At 46.1% G+C, this 20,489-nt stretch overlaps 1 protein-coding gene across 3 annotated transcripts in view; it reads right to left on the bottom strand.

Annotated features, from left to right (window-relative positions):
• Window positions 1-10,453, bottom strand: part of mxi1 (max interactor 1, dimerization protein) — a 29,165-nt gene extending 18,712 nt beyond the window's left edge. The window contains exons 1-2 of one of the 3 annotated variants that reach the window (XM_078080479.1): window positions 10,057-10,453; window positions 2,327-2,429 (exon numbers count right to left, since the gene is read on the bottom strand). In XM_078080479.1, coding sequence (XP_077936605.1) covers window positions 2,327-2,429; window positions 10,057-10,150 — 197 coding nt within the window. In that variant the 5' untranslated portion in view covers window positions 10,151-10,453. Of the gene's footprint in view, window positions 1-2,326; window positions 2,430-2,663; window positions 4,759-4,784; window positions 5,159-10,056 lie in introns of those variants that run through there. The other 2 variants (XM_078080477.1, XM_078080478.1) reach the window with 2 other exon arrangements.
• Between the last annotated feature and the right edge of the window lie 10,036 nt (window positions 10,454-20,489).

The raw sequence follows: 20,489 nt of genomic DNA, 5'->3' as shown, positions 1-20,489 counted from the left end.
CCACAACGACGCGACACGGATTGTAAACTGGCTCAAGGCCACACACAGACACAACTGCAGCACGCTCACTTTGGCATGCATGCATGTGTGTGCGCGCATGTATGTGTACACGCAGAGTGGGTCAATGAGATAAAGCAACCCTGTTATAAACGGTATGTAGGCAAGCGAGGACAGAGTCCGATAAGCCCGTCGCTTTAAGCCTCAACGCGCTACTGAGAAGGCACAGCTACTGTATAGCTGGACCGGGGCCGGTACCAGACAGCCCACTGGGTTAGAAGAAATGCACTGTTAGTTATTTAAATCAATAGGTTAGCATATTTCATATTTCAAAGAAGAAAATGTATCCTCCAATAAGGCATGTCCTCAGCGATTAAAAAAGAGGAACAAACAATAACATATTATGTGACTGAGCTGCAGGTACTGTATTCATGCAGGGATCATTTAAATGCCAGTGTTTGTCAATGATCTATTTTTGTCAAGCCCACACAGAGAGGACAATATAGTTCTCAGTTGTTTTCTCTCAGACGTTTGTGGATTTAAACTAATTATCAGGATATTTTCCCGCTGTATTTCCGGACATCATGAATAGGACAGTTGGGTAAAGCGGGACACTTGAGACGAAGCCTTGGAGCCCAATCAGTGACCCGTACAGCAGCAGTGATAGAAGAAATAATGCTGTTTTGTAGGTTTGCACGGTGTCCAAATCCAGTGGGAATGCAACGCACGGCATCACGACACATGGCTGAGAAATGGTGTTAAATGCTTAATGGCGTTCTCTCACCGAGTGAGATGTGAATCCGTCTCTGCGGAGAGCAGGATCAAACAGTATTTCCTACGAGTGTACCCTCCTCTTCCTCCTAAAGAGGCCAAGAGGCTTTGTGAAAAGCGTTTAAGCATCGGCAGATTTCCTTTTACCATTGGAGACGAAATTGCTCCAAGACGCCATTATTCTGTGTACTCGTGAGAAATGTTCATATTAGGAGCAACTCTTTGGGGGCTTCATGACAACAGCCGCAGACCTATATCAGATCAGCACTGTTGCTATGCAGAACTAGCAGGCAGCGTTCCGAGCTCATGATGAGTAATGCGCACTTCCTGTTTGTGGGTCGCTCTCACATTAATAATAAAAGGCTCAGAGAGAGAGAGAGAGAGAGGTCCGCATTAGATGCATGACCGTCAATGTAGAGATTAATGTAAGCGGCCTAGCACCAAGAAGAAGAAAAAACACACAATACCAATGAGTCTTAACTTGAGATTTTTGTGTACTATTAAATGAGAGTTGCTTTCATCAGTGAGAGCATTGTGCTTGACAAGCGCTCAAGCAGCTGATGATGTGATTATCAGACGGTCTTACATCCAGCTGCACAATAGAATAGACGATAAACCATAAGCTCTAGAACCCACATCGACATCTTTATGCTGTGGATGCATACAACAAGAGGCAGAAACACCAGTGGTGCAAAGATACCTTTCTTTAAATTATCTAAAAATAATTGATTACCCTGAACAGAATTAATCCTAAAAAAAAAGACTCCATAAGTTCACCTTTGGAGAGGCTGCAAAGAACACTGCCATAAATAGCAGTATCCCCCAAATTGGTGCGAAATGCAAAGCTGTCCCGCTCCCAGGAGGGTAGAAAACATTTGCCATGGGAGAAAATGAACAAAACAGACCAAAACCTAAAAGAATCACTCAATTTACAATAAAGCAGGAGCGTGGTGGTGTAATCGATCAAGCGTGAGAATAATGCACCGCCTCCCGGGCCACTTTCGTTTCGCTTTTACGCTTTTTCACTTTCACCGCGATCCCTAACCCTCAGCCACTGCAGTCCGCTTGACAATCACCTGATCAGCCCCCCCTCCCCCAAGGCAGCAGACAGCGGTGTGGACGGCCTAATGTGCGGTGCACCTCTGAACCACACACCTCTCCAGTCTAACAAACATCCATGCAAAACTTTTTTTTATTGTTACACTTCTTTTACAAATAAGATATGGCCCGTGCAAAAGGCTGCAAGCTGCTGCCCCCCCCTCCTCCCCCCAAGGCAGCAGACAGCGGTGTGGACGGCCTAATGTGCGGTGCACCTCTGAACCACACACCTCTCCAGTCTAACAAACATCCATGCAAAACTTTTTTTTATTGTTACACTTCTTTTACAAATAAGATATGGCCCGTGCAAAAGGCTGCAAGCTGCTGCCCCCCCCTCCTCCCTCCTCCCATCACCCCGCGGTGACAGAAACCAAGACCCGTCACGGAGAGCCAATAACACAACATATGCGGCGTCAACAGTGCCCCCGTTTCCCCGGGATGAAAGAGAGACGTGTCTTACCTATTATGGTTACTGCTAAACTTCTTATTTCGGAATTTCCTTTGCCTCTGGTAGTTTGTGCTCGGACTTGAAGGAAACGTTGAAGCGTACCCGTGCTCACACTCTGTTGAAAGAAAATGTGTGGTTAGCAGTTAGCTCGCTAGCTCGGGCACTTTTTTTCCCCCTTGTTTGAACGATCAACACCCAACAACCCTCCCGAATCACGTTGAACATACGTGACACATACATGTGGCTGATTCTATTTCTGGTGTGTGCCGTTGGCCATTTTCCTAAGCGGTCAACGGCTCATACGTTGACACACGCCTCAGCCTGAGCACACACGTGAATGTGTAATTACCTCTTTCTCTCCTCTCTAGATAGTCCGCGGCTTCCAATAACCGTTGGACATTTATTAGCTGAACGGCCGTCATTCTTTCCTGAGGCGGGCGGCCGTTGGCGTCGGCTAGGCGCTCTTCAGCGTAACGGTAGCTTCGCGAAAAAAGGTCGTTTTTTTGTTGCGTTTTTTTTTTAAATACACAGGCAAGAGAGTGCATCGATTGTTACGACACTGCTTGACACTTAAAAACGTCGCGTTGTTGTGTCGGTCAGTGTCTTCGATTGCTCATGTGCAGCCTTTGTCGAAAGAAGAGGGGAAAGAAATCCAGCGCTTCCAAGCTGGCAAGCTACAGCCAATCCTTGCCAGGTTTTTGTTATAAGAAAATGTCAAAATCAGAGTATACAAGTATTAAAAGTTTCTAGGAAACACGATATTAAATGCTTACAAAAAACCCCGTTAGAAACAATATAAAATTTCCCCGAGGGAGCCCAGAGCCAGCAAAGTGCCTGCTGCTGCTCGATTCCTCTCCTGTTTGTTTACCTAGCCGCACAGCTGAGGGGCGGGGACATGACCGTGGAGAGGCCGGTCCTGTCCGGTGCATTCTGGGAAACCGAGTCTTTCAGAGCTTTAAAAATGGCTGTCAAACATCCTGAATACATACATTATTTTAACAGTTTAGTACGCCTTCATAGAAATTTATCAAGTAATACAGCTTCTGTGATTATATCATGATTTACCTGTAAATATGGCAGGCCAGTGTAATGATTAAATAAATCTGTGGAACGTTGCACAGGTCAAAATATATTATTTAGTCAACGCAATTTATTTGAATAATAATGAAAAGTTTACAGTAGGTTACTGATGCTGTTGCGATTAATATCGTTGAATTATAATTATATATTATTTAGGTTATTCTGGATTACGGGCCAGAAATTGGTAGATTGTGACAATTATTCATAGGCCACTACATGCAAAAAAACGAAATTTCTAAATAAAGCCAACACTCATTAATGGATCACTAAGAACGTGTATGTGATGCGTTACTGCCACACACAAATACACATTTAGTGCCATTAGTTCACTCTCCCCAATCTCCTCTCTCTCCCTTTGCCAAAGAAAAAATTCCTACAAATCCCATGATCCACCACGTCCATAGGGGTGTACCTGCCGACTGAAGCCAAGCCCAGCAACACATGACGTCACTACCGACCGGGCGTCTGATTGGCCGATGGCTTTGACAGGCGTTGAGGGTTGAGCTCGCCCCTGACCAACCGCAGAGGAGCTTTGCGCCATGTGGAAACCGCCGGGGCACGCCCACAAATAGCAGGAAGCAAACAATCGAGAGAGGAGCTGGTCTGCTGCGATCTGCCGCTGCCAAATCGCCACGTAACATCGCAATAGGTTAAATTACCGAAAGATCTTTTACGATGCGCATAAGCCCATATGCTCGGCATTTCTGCACAGCAGCCCCAAACGAAAAGCCACTTCGAGAGGCCACTTAAACTTAGCATTATATCAAGGGTTTAAAATAAGTTATAAAAAAAAAGAATTAAACAGCCAAGGGAAACCTTCCAATGTTTATATATGTCCGATTCACCATTCAGTTGTGCCCTTTGCGTTACATCGATAAAGTTACATGTTTTTTCGATCTAGTCTGCGGAGCAACAATGACATCATCGTGAGCGGAGTTGGAGGACGCTGCAATGTGGCCCGGTTGATCAGATCGAAGTGGTTGCCAACATGCACACCCACACGCTCAATCGTCATGTCGTATAACTTTATATCTGTGCTGCTGGAAAAACATACAACAGCTTCCCGGGATGAGTGTCGTGCAGCCGCAAAGCAATGCACAGTGCCCAACGAGCAGGTAACGCAGATACAAATAGTCCAGGAAAGCATCGGTGGGAGCACAGAGCCTATTATTCTCTCCTAGGATTCCAATGTAAATAGCAGTGATATTAGTCTGGGCCGGGCTGTGCCCTTAGCAGGTAGCAGTGCTTAGTTGAATCAACTCGGCCCTTTGTTGTCTGAGACTATTGACAATGAATGTCTTGTTTTCCTGGAATTCTGAGGCAAACGACAAAGGATCAAACGCAGCATATATATATATATATATAATATATATATATAGAAAAAACTCACTTCCGTCCTTCCTCTCGGCGCTCTCGAGAAACTGAGCAGCTTCCAGCAAAACTTGCACGTTTTTCAGAAAAGTGATCTGCTCCATGTGGGAGTCTTTGGAGTTGAAGACGTCATTGTACGGGCAACTAGGCATGTCGAAGTCTTGCTGATCCAACAGAGACGCCTCGGAATCAAAAAATAACTCCTCGCTCTTCAAAGTTCCCCTCTGCATGTCACTCTGGGCCATTTTCTTTACCCCCTGTTTAGTTTGTGTGGCTGCGAGACGTGCTGAGCGCGTTGGGCAGTGCGGCTGCTACCAGTGGATGCTGCTCTTGTCAGATGGTTCCTCTTTGCTTTTTCTGAATGCGGAGTGTTTAATGTGGAGCGGTGGCCAATGTCAGTGGATGGTGGTGCATGGGAAAACTAGAGCCCGCCCCCCCCTCCTCCTCCTCCTCCTCCTCCTCCTCCTCCTCCGTCTGCATGGTCCTTGTGCCCGTCGATATTTTATATCCACACGGAATAAAACAAATAAACAGGACCATTCAACTTGTCAATGTGACATCATCAGATTCAGGATTGTATTGTATTGATATGTACAAACAATCTGACTTGGATGAATTGATTTGTATTAGTGAATGCAATGTGGCCTAATGATGGTTACGAGAGGAGACGACGCGATGCTCGTATTAATATTTGTACTGTAGTCTACTGATATTTTATTCATATCAGCACGACACTTTACCAAGTCGGCAACTCATAGTCAAATCTACACGAGGGATTCTCATTGGCGTTCAATAGTTTTAGGTTTTAACTGTAAAAACGTTGCTCAAAAGTTGCATTAGAATATGAATGGCGTTAGTCAAAAAATGTAGCTGGATGTGACAGAGAATATCCTATGTGTTCAGATTGTAGCGTGCCTTTGTAATTTTGGCCCATGCCAAATGAATATGGTACATTCGATATGGTATAAATGTATTACAGCATGTCTGCTTCACAGTAAGTGGTGTAACAAAGTTCACTTAACATCCATGCAGAGATGTCTAATCTATCAGATTGAATTTTGTGATACTTCCAACCCCTTAGTTAAGGATCAAGTCAGGTGGAGCAATGATTATCCTGCATTTAGCGACAGTAAAAAGAAGTAATAAACTAAAGAGGGTGACCTGTATGACATCAGGAGGATATATTGACATAATAAACACCCAATTCACTGGATATAGCTTCACTGAATGCTTCAAAATACTTCAGCAAAGAATAAATGGGCATTTTACCCAGCTGATGTATCAGTAGCAGCCTATCAGTGCTATTTAGTCTTGTATCAGCAGTAGCTGGTAGAAAAAGCAGTAAACTAGCAGCAGTAGTCTTTTGCTTTCCTGATATTATACCTCTGAAAGACATCCCACCCTGGATGGCCTTTCAGTAGAAACAATAACCCTGAAGAGAAACCTCCATAACTATGTGTAAAAAAAAACTATTGAGTCTGTAGATGTTTCATTTTGAGACAGCAATGGTAACTGGGAGATACGTGCTGAGCCTTGATCTCGTGCCATTCTCACCAGGCCTTTATCTGAGCTGCAGAACTGCACACGGTCCGGCTTTTTAACCGGAACATGTCGAGGCAGAGGCTCGTACTCGGCTCAGACTACCCCCCCCCCGTCCTCTCTGCAACTTCAAAGAGCCCCAGGCGGCCCATGAACGTTTGATGTAAAGTTCACAGAGACAGAAACTTTCAAGTCGGACGCACAAGGGAATCTCTGAAGGTCTGATGTCCTACCTCTCCACCTCCAGTGAGTGGTGACGGCAGAGGAAGGAAACCCGGTGCAGAGCCGTCCCACGTGGAGTTCGCAGGCTGAGGCTGCCTGCACGTCGGCGAGAGGTCACAGAAAAAGGCGCCCGGTCACACCGTCTTCAGGATGTCAGGCCAGCTTCCCCATTTGAGCTTAGTGAGTGCCTCCTTGTTGGCTGCGCTTTTTAGGGTTATTTTTGGGCCCTACAGTGGTTTCTCCTTTGGGGCGACAGACACGAGATGTTGCGAAGGCTCTTCTCTGTAAGGATTTGACACTGGGTCACAAGCCCAACGGGTCAGCAAGTACTGAGGGAGAATAGAGGGACTAATGTGTCCCTGTGGACACCGCTGGTCACATTATTAAGATAAAGATATCAGTGTAGCTCATTTAGTAGTGACACACCATTCGTCTTCACGCTATCTTTACAATTAGAGGCATAAAAAGGCAAACACACATGTCAACACAACCTTGGGTTCAAGCCACAGCGGGCACGGGGGTCGAGCTCGAACGCTTTCAACAAGTTCATTTTTCTGAGCCTGATGGGAAAACCTCAACAACCTCCGGTTCAGCTCTGCGGCAAAGAGGGAAAGCCGCTAATGGCAAAACAAATGCTTCCGTCTCCAGTATGGAAATGAAATGAAGAGCTACATTGAGTGAAATGACCTTCGATTGTAAGTATAAATTAGGTCTTAAACGTTTAATCTGCGCATGATCCACAATCTTGGAAAACTGTTCAAACTCAACGAGCCCAACTTAATCTTACCAAACGCTTTTGGTTTCCATCCAATTCTTTAAAAGCCCAAATTGTTCACTTTACACAACAGAGAAGCAATGAGTCCCATGGGGTGTATTTGGTGTTTTTAGTAATGCAAGGGACTCTAGGGATGGGATGTTGGACGGTTCCGCCCACAATTAGGTCAACATTTAAATATCTACAATATAATTATTGTGTTTCCAACAAATTCTCTTCATTTTCCCCAGACGATGAATCCCACCGGCTTTGGTGCTCGCTCACAACAGAGGATTGTTAGCACGTTAGCATTACCACTGAAAATCTCCGCTGCGCCTCAAAAGCCTCACAGAATACGCCTTTGTTTATTCTCTCTCGTAACACTGTGGTGTCCTCCTGCACAGATGGCACGTGAGCCACCATCGTGCATAAAGGTGTTAATGCTCCTCGTGGTGTTTGTCGCATCATGCTCAGAAATCCTAGAACAAAATATTGATGCATCTGATCTGCCTTCAAAGAAATCCAGGTCGAGTTCAAGCATATTTATATACAGTACAAAGGATCATATTGAAGACCTCACATCTCTAAAGCATCCCAAAAAAAATGGGTCTTCATTGTAAAATCCTCAGACGTGCTTTAATGCTTTTATCCATTAACTATTACTAACTTATAGTTAACCTTGACTACAGTCATGTCTGAGGCGTTTTGATGGCAAACACACAGGAAACATGTAGTTCAGACAGCTCAACCAAAAGGATGCAGTGGCAGCAACGTCGAGTAGACTTTTCACTCAAAACGCAACCGCTGACAACCTCATTTTCTGCTGTGCATCTCACACCCGCCTCGCTATGATAAGAAGAAAAAAACAAGCAGAGCTATGAGGATGGTGGAGCTGGTGTTGCAGCTGACAAGGATGAAGATCATAATGCAATGGTGATGATGAAGAACGACAATAAGAACCCCTAATTTATGACATGTGACCATTTGTTTTCAGGGGATATGTAACTGAGGAGCACTGGACGTTGATCTAACTATGATTCCCCTGGGAGAAATTACAGCTAGTGTGTTGAAGCCATCTTGCATTATCACTGAGTAAACATCATCTATTCAGGACACATTAGAGCACACGGCAAAATGAAACTCTCAAATCTTCTATAGCCGGTAAAAGGCGGGATGGGAGACACATTGACAGGATAAAAAACGTTAAGCTATAACGGCTCCGTCTCCCGTCCCTCGTTGCTTCCCCTGAAAACTCACTGACATTTTCGTAAATATCACAGATTTACATAATTCTCTGAGGACCACATCAACTGGTGGTGTTCACGGGTACTCAGGCAACGTCTATGACAAGCAACCAGGGAGGCAAAGCAGGCAGGAAACGGAAAACGGGCGAGTTAGAAGAAAAGAGGGCAAAAGGATTTAAGGAAATTGAGTAATAGTTGAGGGAATATGAAATCTCTTAAACCGTGAAGACGATTTGAAGAGTGGCCATTCATTCTGCTGACCTTTTCACGGCCTTGCATCGCTGTCTGTTTAGCTTTCCAAAGCACCAGAAGCTCCTCGTTCACCCGGTCGGCCTTTTGACCCGCGCCTGTTTCCACAAGGTGAATCAGTAAACCGACTTTCGTTAAGACTAAAGTGAAACAAAAACAAGGCAGCGTGCCCAACGCATGTAAAAGCACATATCATTGAAAGATGCATTTCACAAATATATTACAAATGGTTACTTCCGCATTGGATGTCGTCGGCTGCCAGGTGGAACCACCGGCCCTAAATGAGCCTCCCTCCTTTTGTTTTGGCCCCTGTCCGCTGGTGTGCTTAACAAGGCCTGTGAAAGGGACGCTCATCCTTAACCTTTACGCCCGCCCCTCATCAGTCACAACAAGTATTTGTTCTCCATGGGAGGTCAAGCCTGACACACAAACACTGAATACTCGTCATGCATGCCCCCCCCCCCCTCCCCCTCACACGCCCCCTCCTTCCCCGTAGATCAATTACTGTAATTGCCGGCTTTCATGAGAACCAACCACTGTCGCACTTTACATCACAAACGCGCACAAATCTGCAAAGCCCACGTTGAATTGTCTCAAGGCGCACCAAAATGAGCTCCCCCTGTGTTTCGGTTGAATCGTATTTACAAAACGCCGACCGACGGCATGCTTGCACAGGTGCCCGAGCGTAATTGCTGCTTTGCTCCGAACGCCGAGCATGACGTGGGGGAAAATGGCCGGGTGAGAGTGACAAAGCTTTCATCTGTTTCTTTCGCGGGAGCCTTTTTCAGCTGACCTCGCGTTGACACCGCGGGCCGTACGCTACTGTCGGTGTGCTTATTTTCCCGAGGGCGCCCGAGCTGTGTGGTTGTCTGCTTTGTCAGGGCTTTCTGTTCGAGATACTAATCTGTCTTCCATCAAGATTGCAGTCGGGCTGTTCTTTTGTTTGGCTTGAACCGTGCGGCCGCTTGGGAAAGGCTTCCTGCGTATTATCTCCATTGCAGGATATTCTCCGTCCTTCCTAGTGATGCAGTATCAAAACAAGCCATTACCCGGCTGCACCCCGCCCTGTTCCTCAAATGCGGCTACATCTGCACCTCTCTATCGCAATTCTCACTTCCTGTCTCAACACTGTCCCCGGTGCCTATTTTGACTCCTCTTTTTATTTTTGATTCTTTCACTGCAGTGCTGTGCGACGCGGGGGAGACGGACACCCAAAAACACCCACAGCTCCCAAGTCACCCACAAACGTGCTGACGAAACGACGAGGTGTGTGAGACACAAACCGGTTTGGCGGCGGACTGGTGTCGACCCTCCTTGGGCGACTTGCCCTTTGGCTTTTGGGGACCATTGTTTGCTTCTGTTCCCAGGGACCGACATCTGGTGACAATGGCTGCGGCGGGAAAGAGGAAGGAGAGCCTGCGAGTGCACACTTACACAAACACACACGCACGCACACACACACACTCACTCATAAAGAAACATACAGAATATTTGTAGACATCAGAGAAACAAACAAACTCTGGTAAATACACAAATACAGAGTTGTGTACAAAGTCATGAACACACCCAGATAAGGAAGCGAGCTACATCTCTAAACAGAAAGGAACTCAGAGTGGAATCAAAAATACAATGATAACACAAACAAACTCAACTGCAGACAATTACACACACACTCCCCCAGGCATAGGTGGGGCGAGAGCAACACACGCCCACACTTAATCTCACACACACACACACACACACACACACACACACGCACAAGCACCCCCACACACAGGGGTACATGCAGAGCCATACAAAGTCATGCAGACGAGTCTGACGTTCTAATTCAGGTCGAGAGATTCCCATAAAACCAGCACACGCATGTACACACATATACACACGCGCGCTCTAAGCGCAAAGTTAGACGGGGGACACGCGCACACCCGGCTCGTCCTTCCCCATGGCAACGGCACACCACGGCGAGCATTGTTTGCCTCTGGTTTCCGTGCTAACCTGCCATTTACCGACGGGGGGTCCAGACTGCTGTCTCTGTGTCCCTGCAGGGACACTGGAGGTGTGGCACCCCTGTCCCCTAAAACATTACGACCCCCCCACACCCACACCCACCCCCCCTTTACCTTGTGGCTCTGATGTGGGATGCTGCCAAATTAGACAGGGGGCCCTTGGGGCAGTGTGTCTCCTCTGCAAATTAGAGGAGGGAGAGCAGAGGGAGGCCGGGGAGAGAGAGAGAGAGGGGGGGGGGGGGCGTAAGCAGGACAGGGAGCGGCAGAGGGAGAGATTACAGGTTCAAAGAGGCGATGACCTGCATAGGAGGAGGGCAGTGATGGGAGTCGCTGCAGAAATAGGACGAGAAAGAGACACAAACTCCTCGTCCCCGGCGGTGGATTAGCCAGAGCAGGAAGTAGGACGTGTGTTTCCTCGCCATGTGCCGTCAGCGTGTTGACATCGTGACGGAGCTCGATAACCACATAGGGTTAGCTGGTCATTATTGGCGTCCACTTCTTTATCACAGCTGACAGTAAACATTATGCCACTTCTCTTTGGTGGCTCAGTGCACATTTCTCGTGGGTGTGACGTGGACAACACGAAAGCTTCATTGAGCACCAAAGCTGGTTGACTTGGATTTATTAAATAACAAAATGTGAACTTTAACATGAAAGACAAAATATCCTGCTAACATTGAATACTTTAAAACCAGGCTGCAAATGTATACTTACGTTGTTAAAGGTTTAACAATTTCCTTAAACAGCTGTGCACTGCAGTGTTTGTTGGGGACCAGTTTCAGCAGTGGAATGATACCGATTTAATAGTAGGATTCACAGCAAGCTGAACAACGTGTGTGTGGGACCGATTCAAAGGCAACAACATGTCTGTGTTCATCTTCACAAAGGAAACGCTTCAACCAGAGTAACGCAGCGGCTAAATCTATGTCTTCATTTTTAACAGTTGCTGGACAACAAAACAAGTGTTGTTTTTCTAAATGTGTCATTTCTAAGTGGATTGTGATCTTCATGATGAAGACACACTGCCGTAAATTGTGGCGTTGGAGCCACCAAATGTTGGTGCAGGCTTGGCATGATCTGCATGACAAATGGTTCTCGTTCTTTGTGGATTTGCTGGAATGTTTGTAAAAAGCCTGTCAACCATGATCTTTAGTTTTCGCATTAAAATGCCGTATTAAACATCATTGTATCCTCAAACAACACAAAGTGAAATAGCAAAAATCACAAACAATCCTTTTCCCCCAAAAAGCACACGTGCAGGCGCGATAACACCTCTTCATCTTAGACAAGAACAAGCCTCAGAACCCTGGAGACTCCACGTGGTGTGACGATGGTGTGCACTCTGAGATGCTGAAGGTGAGGTGAGAGGAGGAGCCCGAGGAGAAGGAGAAGGGTCGTGGACAGCAGAGGAGATGTTGTGGGAATCCTCCCTCTGTGGTTTTCCCACTGGCTTCCTGTTGTCACTGCTCCCGTTTCCTGTCCCAGAGGAAATCTGCTCACACGTCCCACAATTCTCCTTTATTTTTCTTTGTTTATATCCCACCCTGGTCTCCTAAGTACATTTTTTTTTTTTTTTTTTTGGGGGGGGTACCTGTGGGGTTTCTGTCTGAATAACTACCGCCCCTTCACCTACGTACCTCTGGCTTCCATCTTTTTACATTTGCTCCGAGACAGTTCTCGGGCCTTTGCCTTCCTCCCCTTGGGTTCTGTCTGCAACCCCCCCCCACCCCCCCTCCTCCCTCCCCCTCTCTATTTTTCTGTCTGTTTTCAAAGGTGGGGGAGACGGGGTGGGGGAGACGGGGGGGCGGGTGCAGTCTGGCTCGAGAGGCCGCCTGCAAGAAGAGCAGTAACCTTTCTTTGGGTCCTTGCTGATTTCATTATTTTCATTATTGGGAGACTTCCACCGTAGCAATCCCATTAGGATAAGACGGGGCCCAGCAGGAGGGGGCTCGCTGCCTGGGAGTTTTGGGTGTGTGTAAATTGAGTGGGTGTCCCGCAGGATAAGAGCTTGAACTTAAGCAGGGCTACATTTACCATCGTTGTCAAAGGGGGCTAAATTGAGAATGTCTTAGTTGTGATATTTGACTTTTCAACTTTACAGCTATATAATTCATAAAAATGGCCGACATGAGAATGCGATTTAGAGTTCAGTCCGGCTGCAAGGCGGATGCATGACTGTAGAGCTGATAATTCAAATATTTCCCATGAACTGAAGTTCAATTGTCAACAATTTAGAAAAGTAGGGCTCTCAAACTGATCAGGTAGAAAGAAACCTTGCTTCTCTAATCAGTTATTGGTGTTGTAAATCACCTCGGCTGCAGACATGAGGAAGTCGCACATGAATTTAAAGCATTGTTTTTGCTGCTCTTAATATCTGATGTGGTAAACTTGTCATCGTTTATCAGTCGGAGGGGTGACCAGTAGCCCCAAGCCGCTTTGTGATCACAACTATCTGTACTTTGCTCCATTATTCGGTTGTGTTTCCTGCATAAACTTCTCAACATCTTTTCTAGCAACAGGTTGCATATTCAAAGTCCCATCATCTGCTTTCTGTTGCATTTCTAATCCCAGTAAGCAAACCCGATGAGTCATTGAAGGCGCAGTGGCTGAAACCCAACTTGTCGTTCATATGTATATGTTATTGTATTATACATAAAATTAGCACTTTCTGACATACAAGCTAATTCCCCACTGAGCTATCATTTATGGGCTTATCTCATGCGTCTGATGAGCCTCAGAGACGCAGCAGAGCACCGTAATAGCCAATGAATCATCTTGAAAAGGAGGGGTTGTGAACCTTATCATCTGGAGCCCAACTCCCGCCCTGCACTCATTCCTCTGACAGTTTAAATGCCCCATTTAGGGCCCTTTTTGTCAGCTCCCTGTGTGTTTGTGTGCTAAGAGGAGGGGAGCAGGAGGGGGTGAAACGCTCATTTAAACCCAAGGGAGTTGGGACACGAAAGCATGTACTACGTACACAAATACACACCAGCCACATTTACAAGCATAGCCACAGCTATGGACACACACGCACGCACACACACAACACATAGTTACCCAGCCCTGAAATGCCCTTTGGCTCAAACAGAGCCTTTCCCCCTAAACTCATGACTGCAGCAACTAAATCCTTATCGCTCTAACACTTCCATGTTGCCGTCAGCAGAAAAAATGCCACGAGTTTGTTGCCTTGGTCAAGCAAGTGATGATCAGAGGAAGTATATGTACAGCGTAATATTTGGCAGGGCCCATAAAAGCACACACATAGGAAGGGAGGGGTGGCGGAACTTGCACGCAGATGAAGAAAATAGCTGAGTAATGAAATTAGGGTTGAAACTTCAACATGTTGTTTGTTATTCTCTTGGTTACCATGGAGATGAAGATCACTTTTCACACACACACACACACACACACCCACACACACACACTTGAACGTCTATCCTGATGAAGATTCTACATGTGAAACTTTACTTGAATCCTGACTCAATATTGAGTCCAAACTGTTGCAGAGTGGTAATCAGGACGTTTTCCAGTTTTAAGATAAATTCTCACAAAGAAGCAGAAGAACCAAAACGTACAAACCCGTCCAGTAATTCACGCTGTTTCTCCCAATCAATGAACAACTGAAAATCTTATCTTAAAATCTTAAGAACTAATTATGGTATAGTTGCTTTTCATGTGAGTGAGACATGTGAGTTTGGTATAAACAATTTTTAGATGTGGTTTAAGAAAGCTGCGTGAATCAATCCAATTGGTAAGCAATAAATCAAATAGCTAAAGCGGCATCTCATGATTATGATTCCGCAGTGGGGTTATCTAACAACTCTGCAGTTCACTCTATCTTTGTGGAAGCTTTTACCACCTCTCTGCACATTTGCTTTTGTGCGATCTCACTGCTCTCACCAGCGCTGTTTCCCAAAGCAGAGCCCAGAGACAGAACTCCAAAGACATAATTGCTTGACGTGTAAATGAGTTACTGAGCTGTACACTGGCTTCAATATGCAAAGATGTGCAGAGACTCTTTAATTGTTCATTCCCCACGGACTATAAGGTCTAGTCACCAAGTAAGTGAGTAGCAAACAAAGTTTGTTTCAGTAAAAGCCACATGAAATGGCTTCCAGTAATGCAATGTATCAATTGAAAACGTTGGCTACTAATTCTCCATGTAAACTAACTACACTATTACGAGTCGAGCCCAACCAGTTGCATTGCTATTGTAAAAGTTTAAAAGTCACCTCGACTCAACATAAAAGATGAGGCTCATTTGAACTAAGATACTCTGTGTGCTCCCATTGACCCCCAGTGGAAATAGGGTGACCATGGCAGTTGGCTGTTTCTGGGTAAGTAGGTTTCAGGATGGGCCTCCAGCGATGAAGAGGCCCATCCAAACAATAGGAGCCAACTGGACAGAGTGGAGGAAAGGGTCCTCCAACCCCTATTGCCAAAACTAGGTCTTCCATTCACTGAGCCGCTCTCCGCAGACAATGGGTCTGGATGGGGAAGCGTTAGGGAGCGAGTGAGGACTTTATGTCCATGTATAGATTGTGGGAGCCAGGCAGGCACATGTATAAATGTTTAAGGCGCGTGTGCACGAGCGTGCTCTGATTTCATTGAGAGGAAACATACACACACACACACAAACAAACAGGCTCTTAGTCACACAAACACAGACATAAGGAGGCCCTGTAGCCGAGCCTTGCACCCCGTTTGTGGGTCCTATGCAGCGAAATGTGTCTCCTTACTGAACATCTGTGCTTTACCAAAAGCAAACCGCTCTCCTCTATTCATCTCCCACTCTCATAGCCTCTGAATGGCGATTTGATGGGTATTGTTCAGCTCCGTGGTCATGAACCCTGTTCTGTGATATTTTACTCCCAGGGAGGTTTCAAATAAAAAGTAGAATGGGCCTTTAGTATTGCATTTCCATGGCTGATTACATGTCAGATGTCACCTTTTTTCCGCTCTTTCATCCATCGTGCATCTTGCCGGACGTGAAACTGAGTTACAAGCAGAGCACGGCTGTCGACCGGGAGGCCTCTCGCTCTCCTTTTCTTCCGCTTGCTTCCTTTGCGTCATGTTTGATTCTTCAGATGAACACATCTGAATCCACTGTTGGTTGAAAACGACTGTGGTAAGAAGTTATTAATCCATTGAATAATTCAAACATTAACTTTTAAAGGGGTGTCGGCCCCCCTCCCCACAAAACCCCCCCAATGATTGGAGAGGCTGAAGAGGAGGAAGACGAGAGAAAAGTTTATGTTTCACAGTGAGCGAGAGGAGGGGCAGAAGGACAAGACACGTGAATCCTGCCCCTTATTTCTGCCCGTCTTCCTTCCTTTCTGTCCACCTCTCTCCCTTAAGGTGGAGAGAGACGGGGGCAAACAGACAGATAGACAGAGACGGGTCAGATCTCCTCCCCCTTGAAGAAAATCTTTAATACTGCTGTCCTTCTCGTCGTTGTGTGTGCGTGTGTGTGTGTGTGTCTGAAGGGGTGTGTGGAAAAGAAATGGGGAAGCTCTCCCCCTCCGAAGACAAAGGGCGCAGATGGCTTGCCCTCCTCAGCTCTGGGGTGGGGTTGGTGGAAGCAGACGCCTGCGACGGAGCGCCGTGCCCTCCCATGGAGTTCATTTCAGTTCCCCACTGAAAGAGACGGCAGACAGGGGGGCCTTGCTCATAACAAGAAGGGCTTAGAGACCCTGAACTGCCTCCCCCCTCTCCCTCAACGCCCCGACGCCCACTCGCTACTGGCCCATGACCCTTGATCCTAACCAGGTCACATGCGCAGTTACCAAGGTGGGAGGAATGCCGAAGCTGGGGAGGGAGAAAGGGAGCGAGACAGAGGGCACACAACCTGGCCGTAAGAAAACAACTCATCTTGCAAACAATAGCAGATTTTGCTCAGTTAAATGTAAAAGAGAAAAAAGCACAACATAAAGATCTGTAAAACACTAAATGTGGTAACTGTGCTTAAAGGCTTAATTACAGCAATACATTTATCACATGTTGAATTAATCCGGTTTTGTTTTTAGCATTTTGATGATCAGTAGGCCAACTCCTCTCATGTTCGTTCTCCAAATCAGAGGGTACAACCAGTTAGCTTAGCTAAACTACCCAGGATCAGAAAGAGCTCCAAACCCAAATTTGTGTTGCTAATTAAACAATTAATATGTAACATATTGGTGAAGTTCAAATATTTTGGCGAGGGTGTAGCTGTTTGGCATCGCGTCACGTCTGTATGCTTAGCTAAGCTAACAGCCTGCTAGCCGTAGGCTATTCCTATTTACCAAACGAATATGAGCATGATATCCGTTCTCTTATCTAAGCCCCCAGCAAGGAAGCCAAGAAGCATATTCACCAAAACGTATCCCATAAGAAGTGACAAATAATTTCCTTTATCAGCTGGAAAAAATATTGAGAAGCAGAATAAGAAAAATAAGTTAAAGAAGAAGACATTTTCACTGACCCAGACAGAACAGTCCCTTCCACATATTTCAAATATTTGTTATCTTTGGTGGGGGGGTTTGTTCCTCTGCTTCTGCTGATGTCTCAAAAATGTCTCCTTAACTTGAACCAGAGCACTCGGGTGCCTTGTTTTTTCAATTTAACCCACTTGAGATAGCTTGTTCTTGGTTTTTGAGAGATCGCCCGGGTCGGCCGGGCGCAACGCGCTCAGAGCTTTTCAACGTCGCTGATTAGTGGTGATCCAATCCCGCTCACGGTTAGGCTACATCAAAACACGTCAACATACATCGTTTACTTTCCATAAGCACAGTTTGATTAAGGGCAACATTGGATGAGGGATAATCTGCAGGTGATTATCTGCGGTGGATAGAGAAGAGGAGACACATTCATAATTCCAATGTAATACACAGCACTTAGTCCTTCGACCCAATGACCCATATCCTGTCTTGCAGAAGGCGGAGCCTATATTGTGATATTGAAAGGCTTACAATGGCTTATCGGGAGGGACCTCAGGCACAGTGAGGCGCTTGTCAGCCCACTCCTGATCCAGGGGGATTTGACCACAATGTGTGCATTATAATGGGCAGTGGGATGTATGCACACTGTACGGAAAGTCTCGTAGTTGTGTGATGCACATATCAGTGGGTGGCTGTGGGCATCTTTGTAAGAGCGTGTGTGTGTGTGTGTGTTTGTAAAATGTAAATGAAAGAGAAAAAATACTACGTTGTTCGCAATGTGCGCACTGTGCGTTTTATGAGATCATGTCTAAAAGCTTAAGTGTGCATGGAGACAATAGGTGTGTGTGTGTGTGTCTGTGTGAGAGAGAGACAGTGTGCGCATACACAACTGATGCTTGTTTAAACCGGTTCTTGCTGAGGCAAAAGGAGCACTTGCACACGTATATGAAACATTTATGCATACAGCATGTGTGCACTGGGGTGTGTATGTGTGCACATGGGTGTGTATGTATATAAAGTGAGCTGGGGATAAAGGACGGATTGTTGTCACGACTGTGCATAAAAACATTGTGTGTAACTGGAATGAGTGAGTAGAAGTGCATAAGAACAAGGTCTTGTGTTGCAGTTGTACAGTCTGTGTGTGTGTGTGTGTGTGTGTGTGTGTGTGTGTGTGTGTGGAGTCCCAGAGTGTAGTGTTACAGTAGACATGGAGTCCCTGTTAGTAGCCTGTGAATGGAGGTCAGTGTGATTCCTGAATAGTCGGGAAGAGAGAGGAAAACATGACGAGGATGAATCAACAGCTCTCCACATCTCTCTGTCTCTCTTTCTGTTTGTCTCTCTGTCTCCCTCGCTGTCTGCCTCTCCCCTCTTTCGTATTTCTCTCCTCCCTCCCCCCTTTTATCTCTCTACTCCCTCCATCTCCGGTCACAGCCATCTTGCAAAGCGGTGTCGACTGGAACGGCCCTGTAGCCAATATAGCGAAGGACTGTGTAACGTAACTTTGTAAAGATGAAGCAGGAAAGCCAGAAGAAAAAGACCTGAAGTAAAAACTAAATCGAAATGAAGAAACATGGTAAAATATCACAAGTTACTGCATTCAAATTCCTGCAAACCATCATTCACCATTTTTCCGGCCGCGGCGGAGGCCCGAGGTCGCTTTATGTTGCTGTGAGTGACAAACTGCTCCGCTCTCTAGTGGACGGCTCAACAGACCGAGGGATCGATCAAATATGGGTTGAAAGCTTTTGCACAATTCCACATCAAACACAAGGTTTAGTGTGTGAATGAAGATGATTTCCCCTGTGGGAAGCGTGAAATTGGGAAAATTCTGCCAGCAGACGTGATTACAAAATGAAAATCCACATTAAATCCCTAATTAACGTGACATTAATTAGTCCTGCGATATTAATTTTTATGGCAGCATTTGATATTTAACCTTCTGCCTTCGTTCTTCCTTATTTATTGCCACTGATATGTCAGCCTGAGTGTTTCTTGCATCAGCTCAGTGTGACGATCGCTGACCTTAGTACTTGCTTTGGCTAGAAATAAGAAGGTTTTTGTGGGGGATGTACAGGTCTTCCAATTAAATGAATGAATAAATACATGAAACCCCTCCTCATCTTGCTGTTTCCCCTCTGCTCTGTCTGAACTTCTACACCACGCTGTCACGATGCCTCTCACATTTCAAGCAGGGGCTCAAATTCCTCGAGAGCACGAAGATATGACCGAGCAGAAAGTTTACCCCGATCCATATTCCCCCCTCTCTTCTCCACGTCTCACATCTCTCCTCTGTCTGCTACACCCCCCTTCCCCCTGCGCCCCTCATCGCCTCCATCCACCTCTCCCTGCTCTATTTTCCCCTCTCTCGCCCCGGCAGTGGGACCGTCGCTGGGGAGTCACATTTCTGCCTTCCCTCCTCCCTCCACAGTCCGCCCTCTGTTGTTGTTGCCCTCCAAATCTCTGCTGGTCGACTACGGCGAGAGCAAGATGGCAGACACAAAGAAGTAGACTCCAGCCTCCACCCTCCGAAACCATCTTCACCCCGTCAATCCCCCCCCCCCGCTGTTGTTGTGTTCGTCGCCGTTTCAAATCCCCCCCCCTCCCCCCCAAAAAAGGGAGCGCTAAAGAAGGACGACAGGGAGGAGAGAGGTTTGGGAGTCTTCTCAACAGGGGGATTCTTAGTGGTGCAGGAAATTACCCATGTTGTTATTTTGGTAATCCTTTTTTAATATCAGGTTTTGGGACGAGGGGGGGGTAAAAAGACCGGAGGAGGGAGGGAGAGAGAGACTGAGGGAGACAAAAGAGGGATCCAGGCCAGACAAAACGATTGGCGGCTCCCAGGGGGACGATGTGGTGTCTGTGTGTACACAACACACGTCTCAAGTGCTGGAGACGAATAGCATTATGACGCCGTGCGTCTCTGCTTCTCACAAGTAATATTGGTATCCATTGAAATGAAGATGTATCATTGAGATAGTTTTTCTCGGGTGGACGACCTTTCACCTCCCACTCAATTCCTTAACAATCACTAAGCTCCCACTCTACGGTTTTTGGAAAAAAAACAAGATAGATCACTGAGTGAAATCCGTCCCAGTTTAAGTCCAATCGAGTATGAAAATCCCTCCATTGCAATGGCTCAACATTTCATTATTGTCGGCTTTCCTTATTTGTCACCAACCTTTGAGACATAAGCTGAACATCCCATTACTTTCTATGATTTGCCATGTTAACATCCTACAACCGTTTAAAGTTGCCGTTGTACTGACAAACATATAAAAAAAACAACCTGTTGGA

This window comes from Gasterosteus aculeatus, chromosome 9 (assembly GCF_964276395.1).
Source record: "Gasterosteus aculeatus chromosome 9, fGasAcu3.hap1.1, whole genome shotgun sequence".
Taxonomy (NCBI): domain Eukaryota; kingdom Metazoa; phylum Chordata; class Actinopteri; order Perciformes; family Gasterosteidae; genus Gasterosteus; species Gasterosteus aculeatus.
The sequence above is the reverse complement of the archived record's forward strand: the minus strand, read 5'-3'. Positions and strand labels throughout refer to the sequence as shown.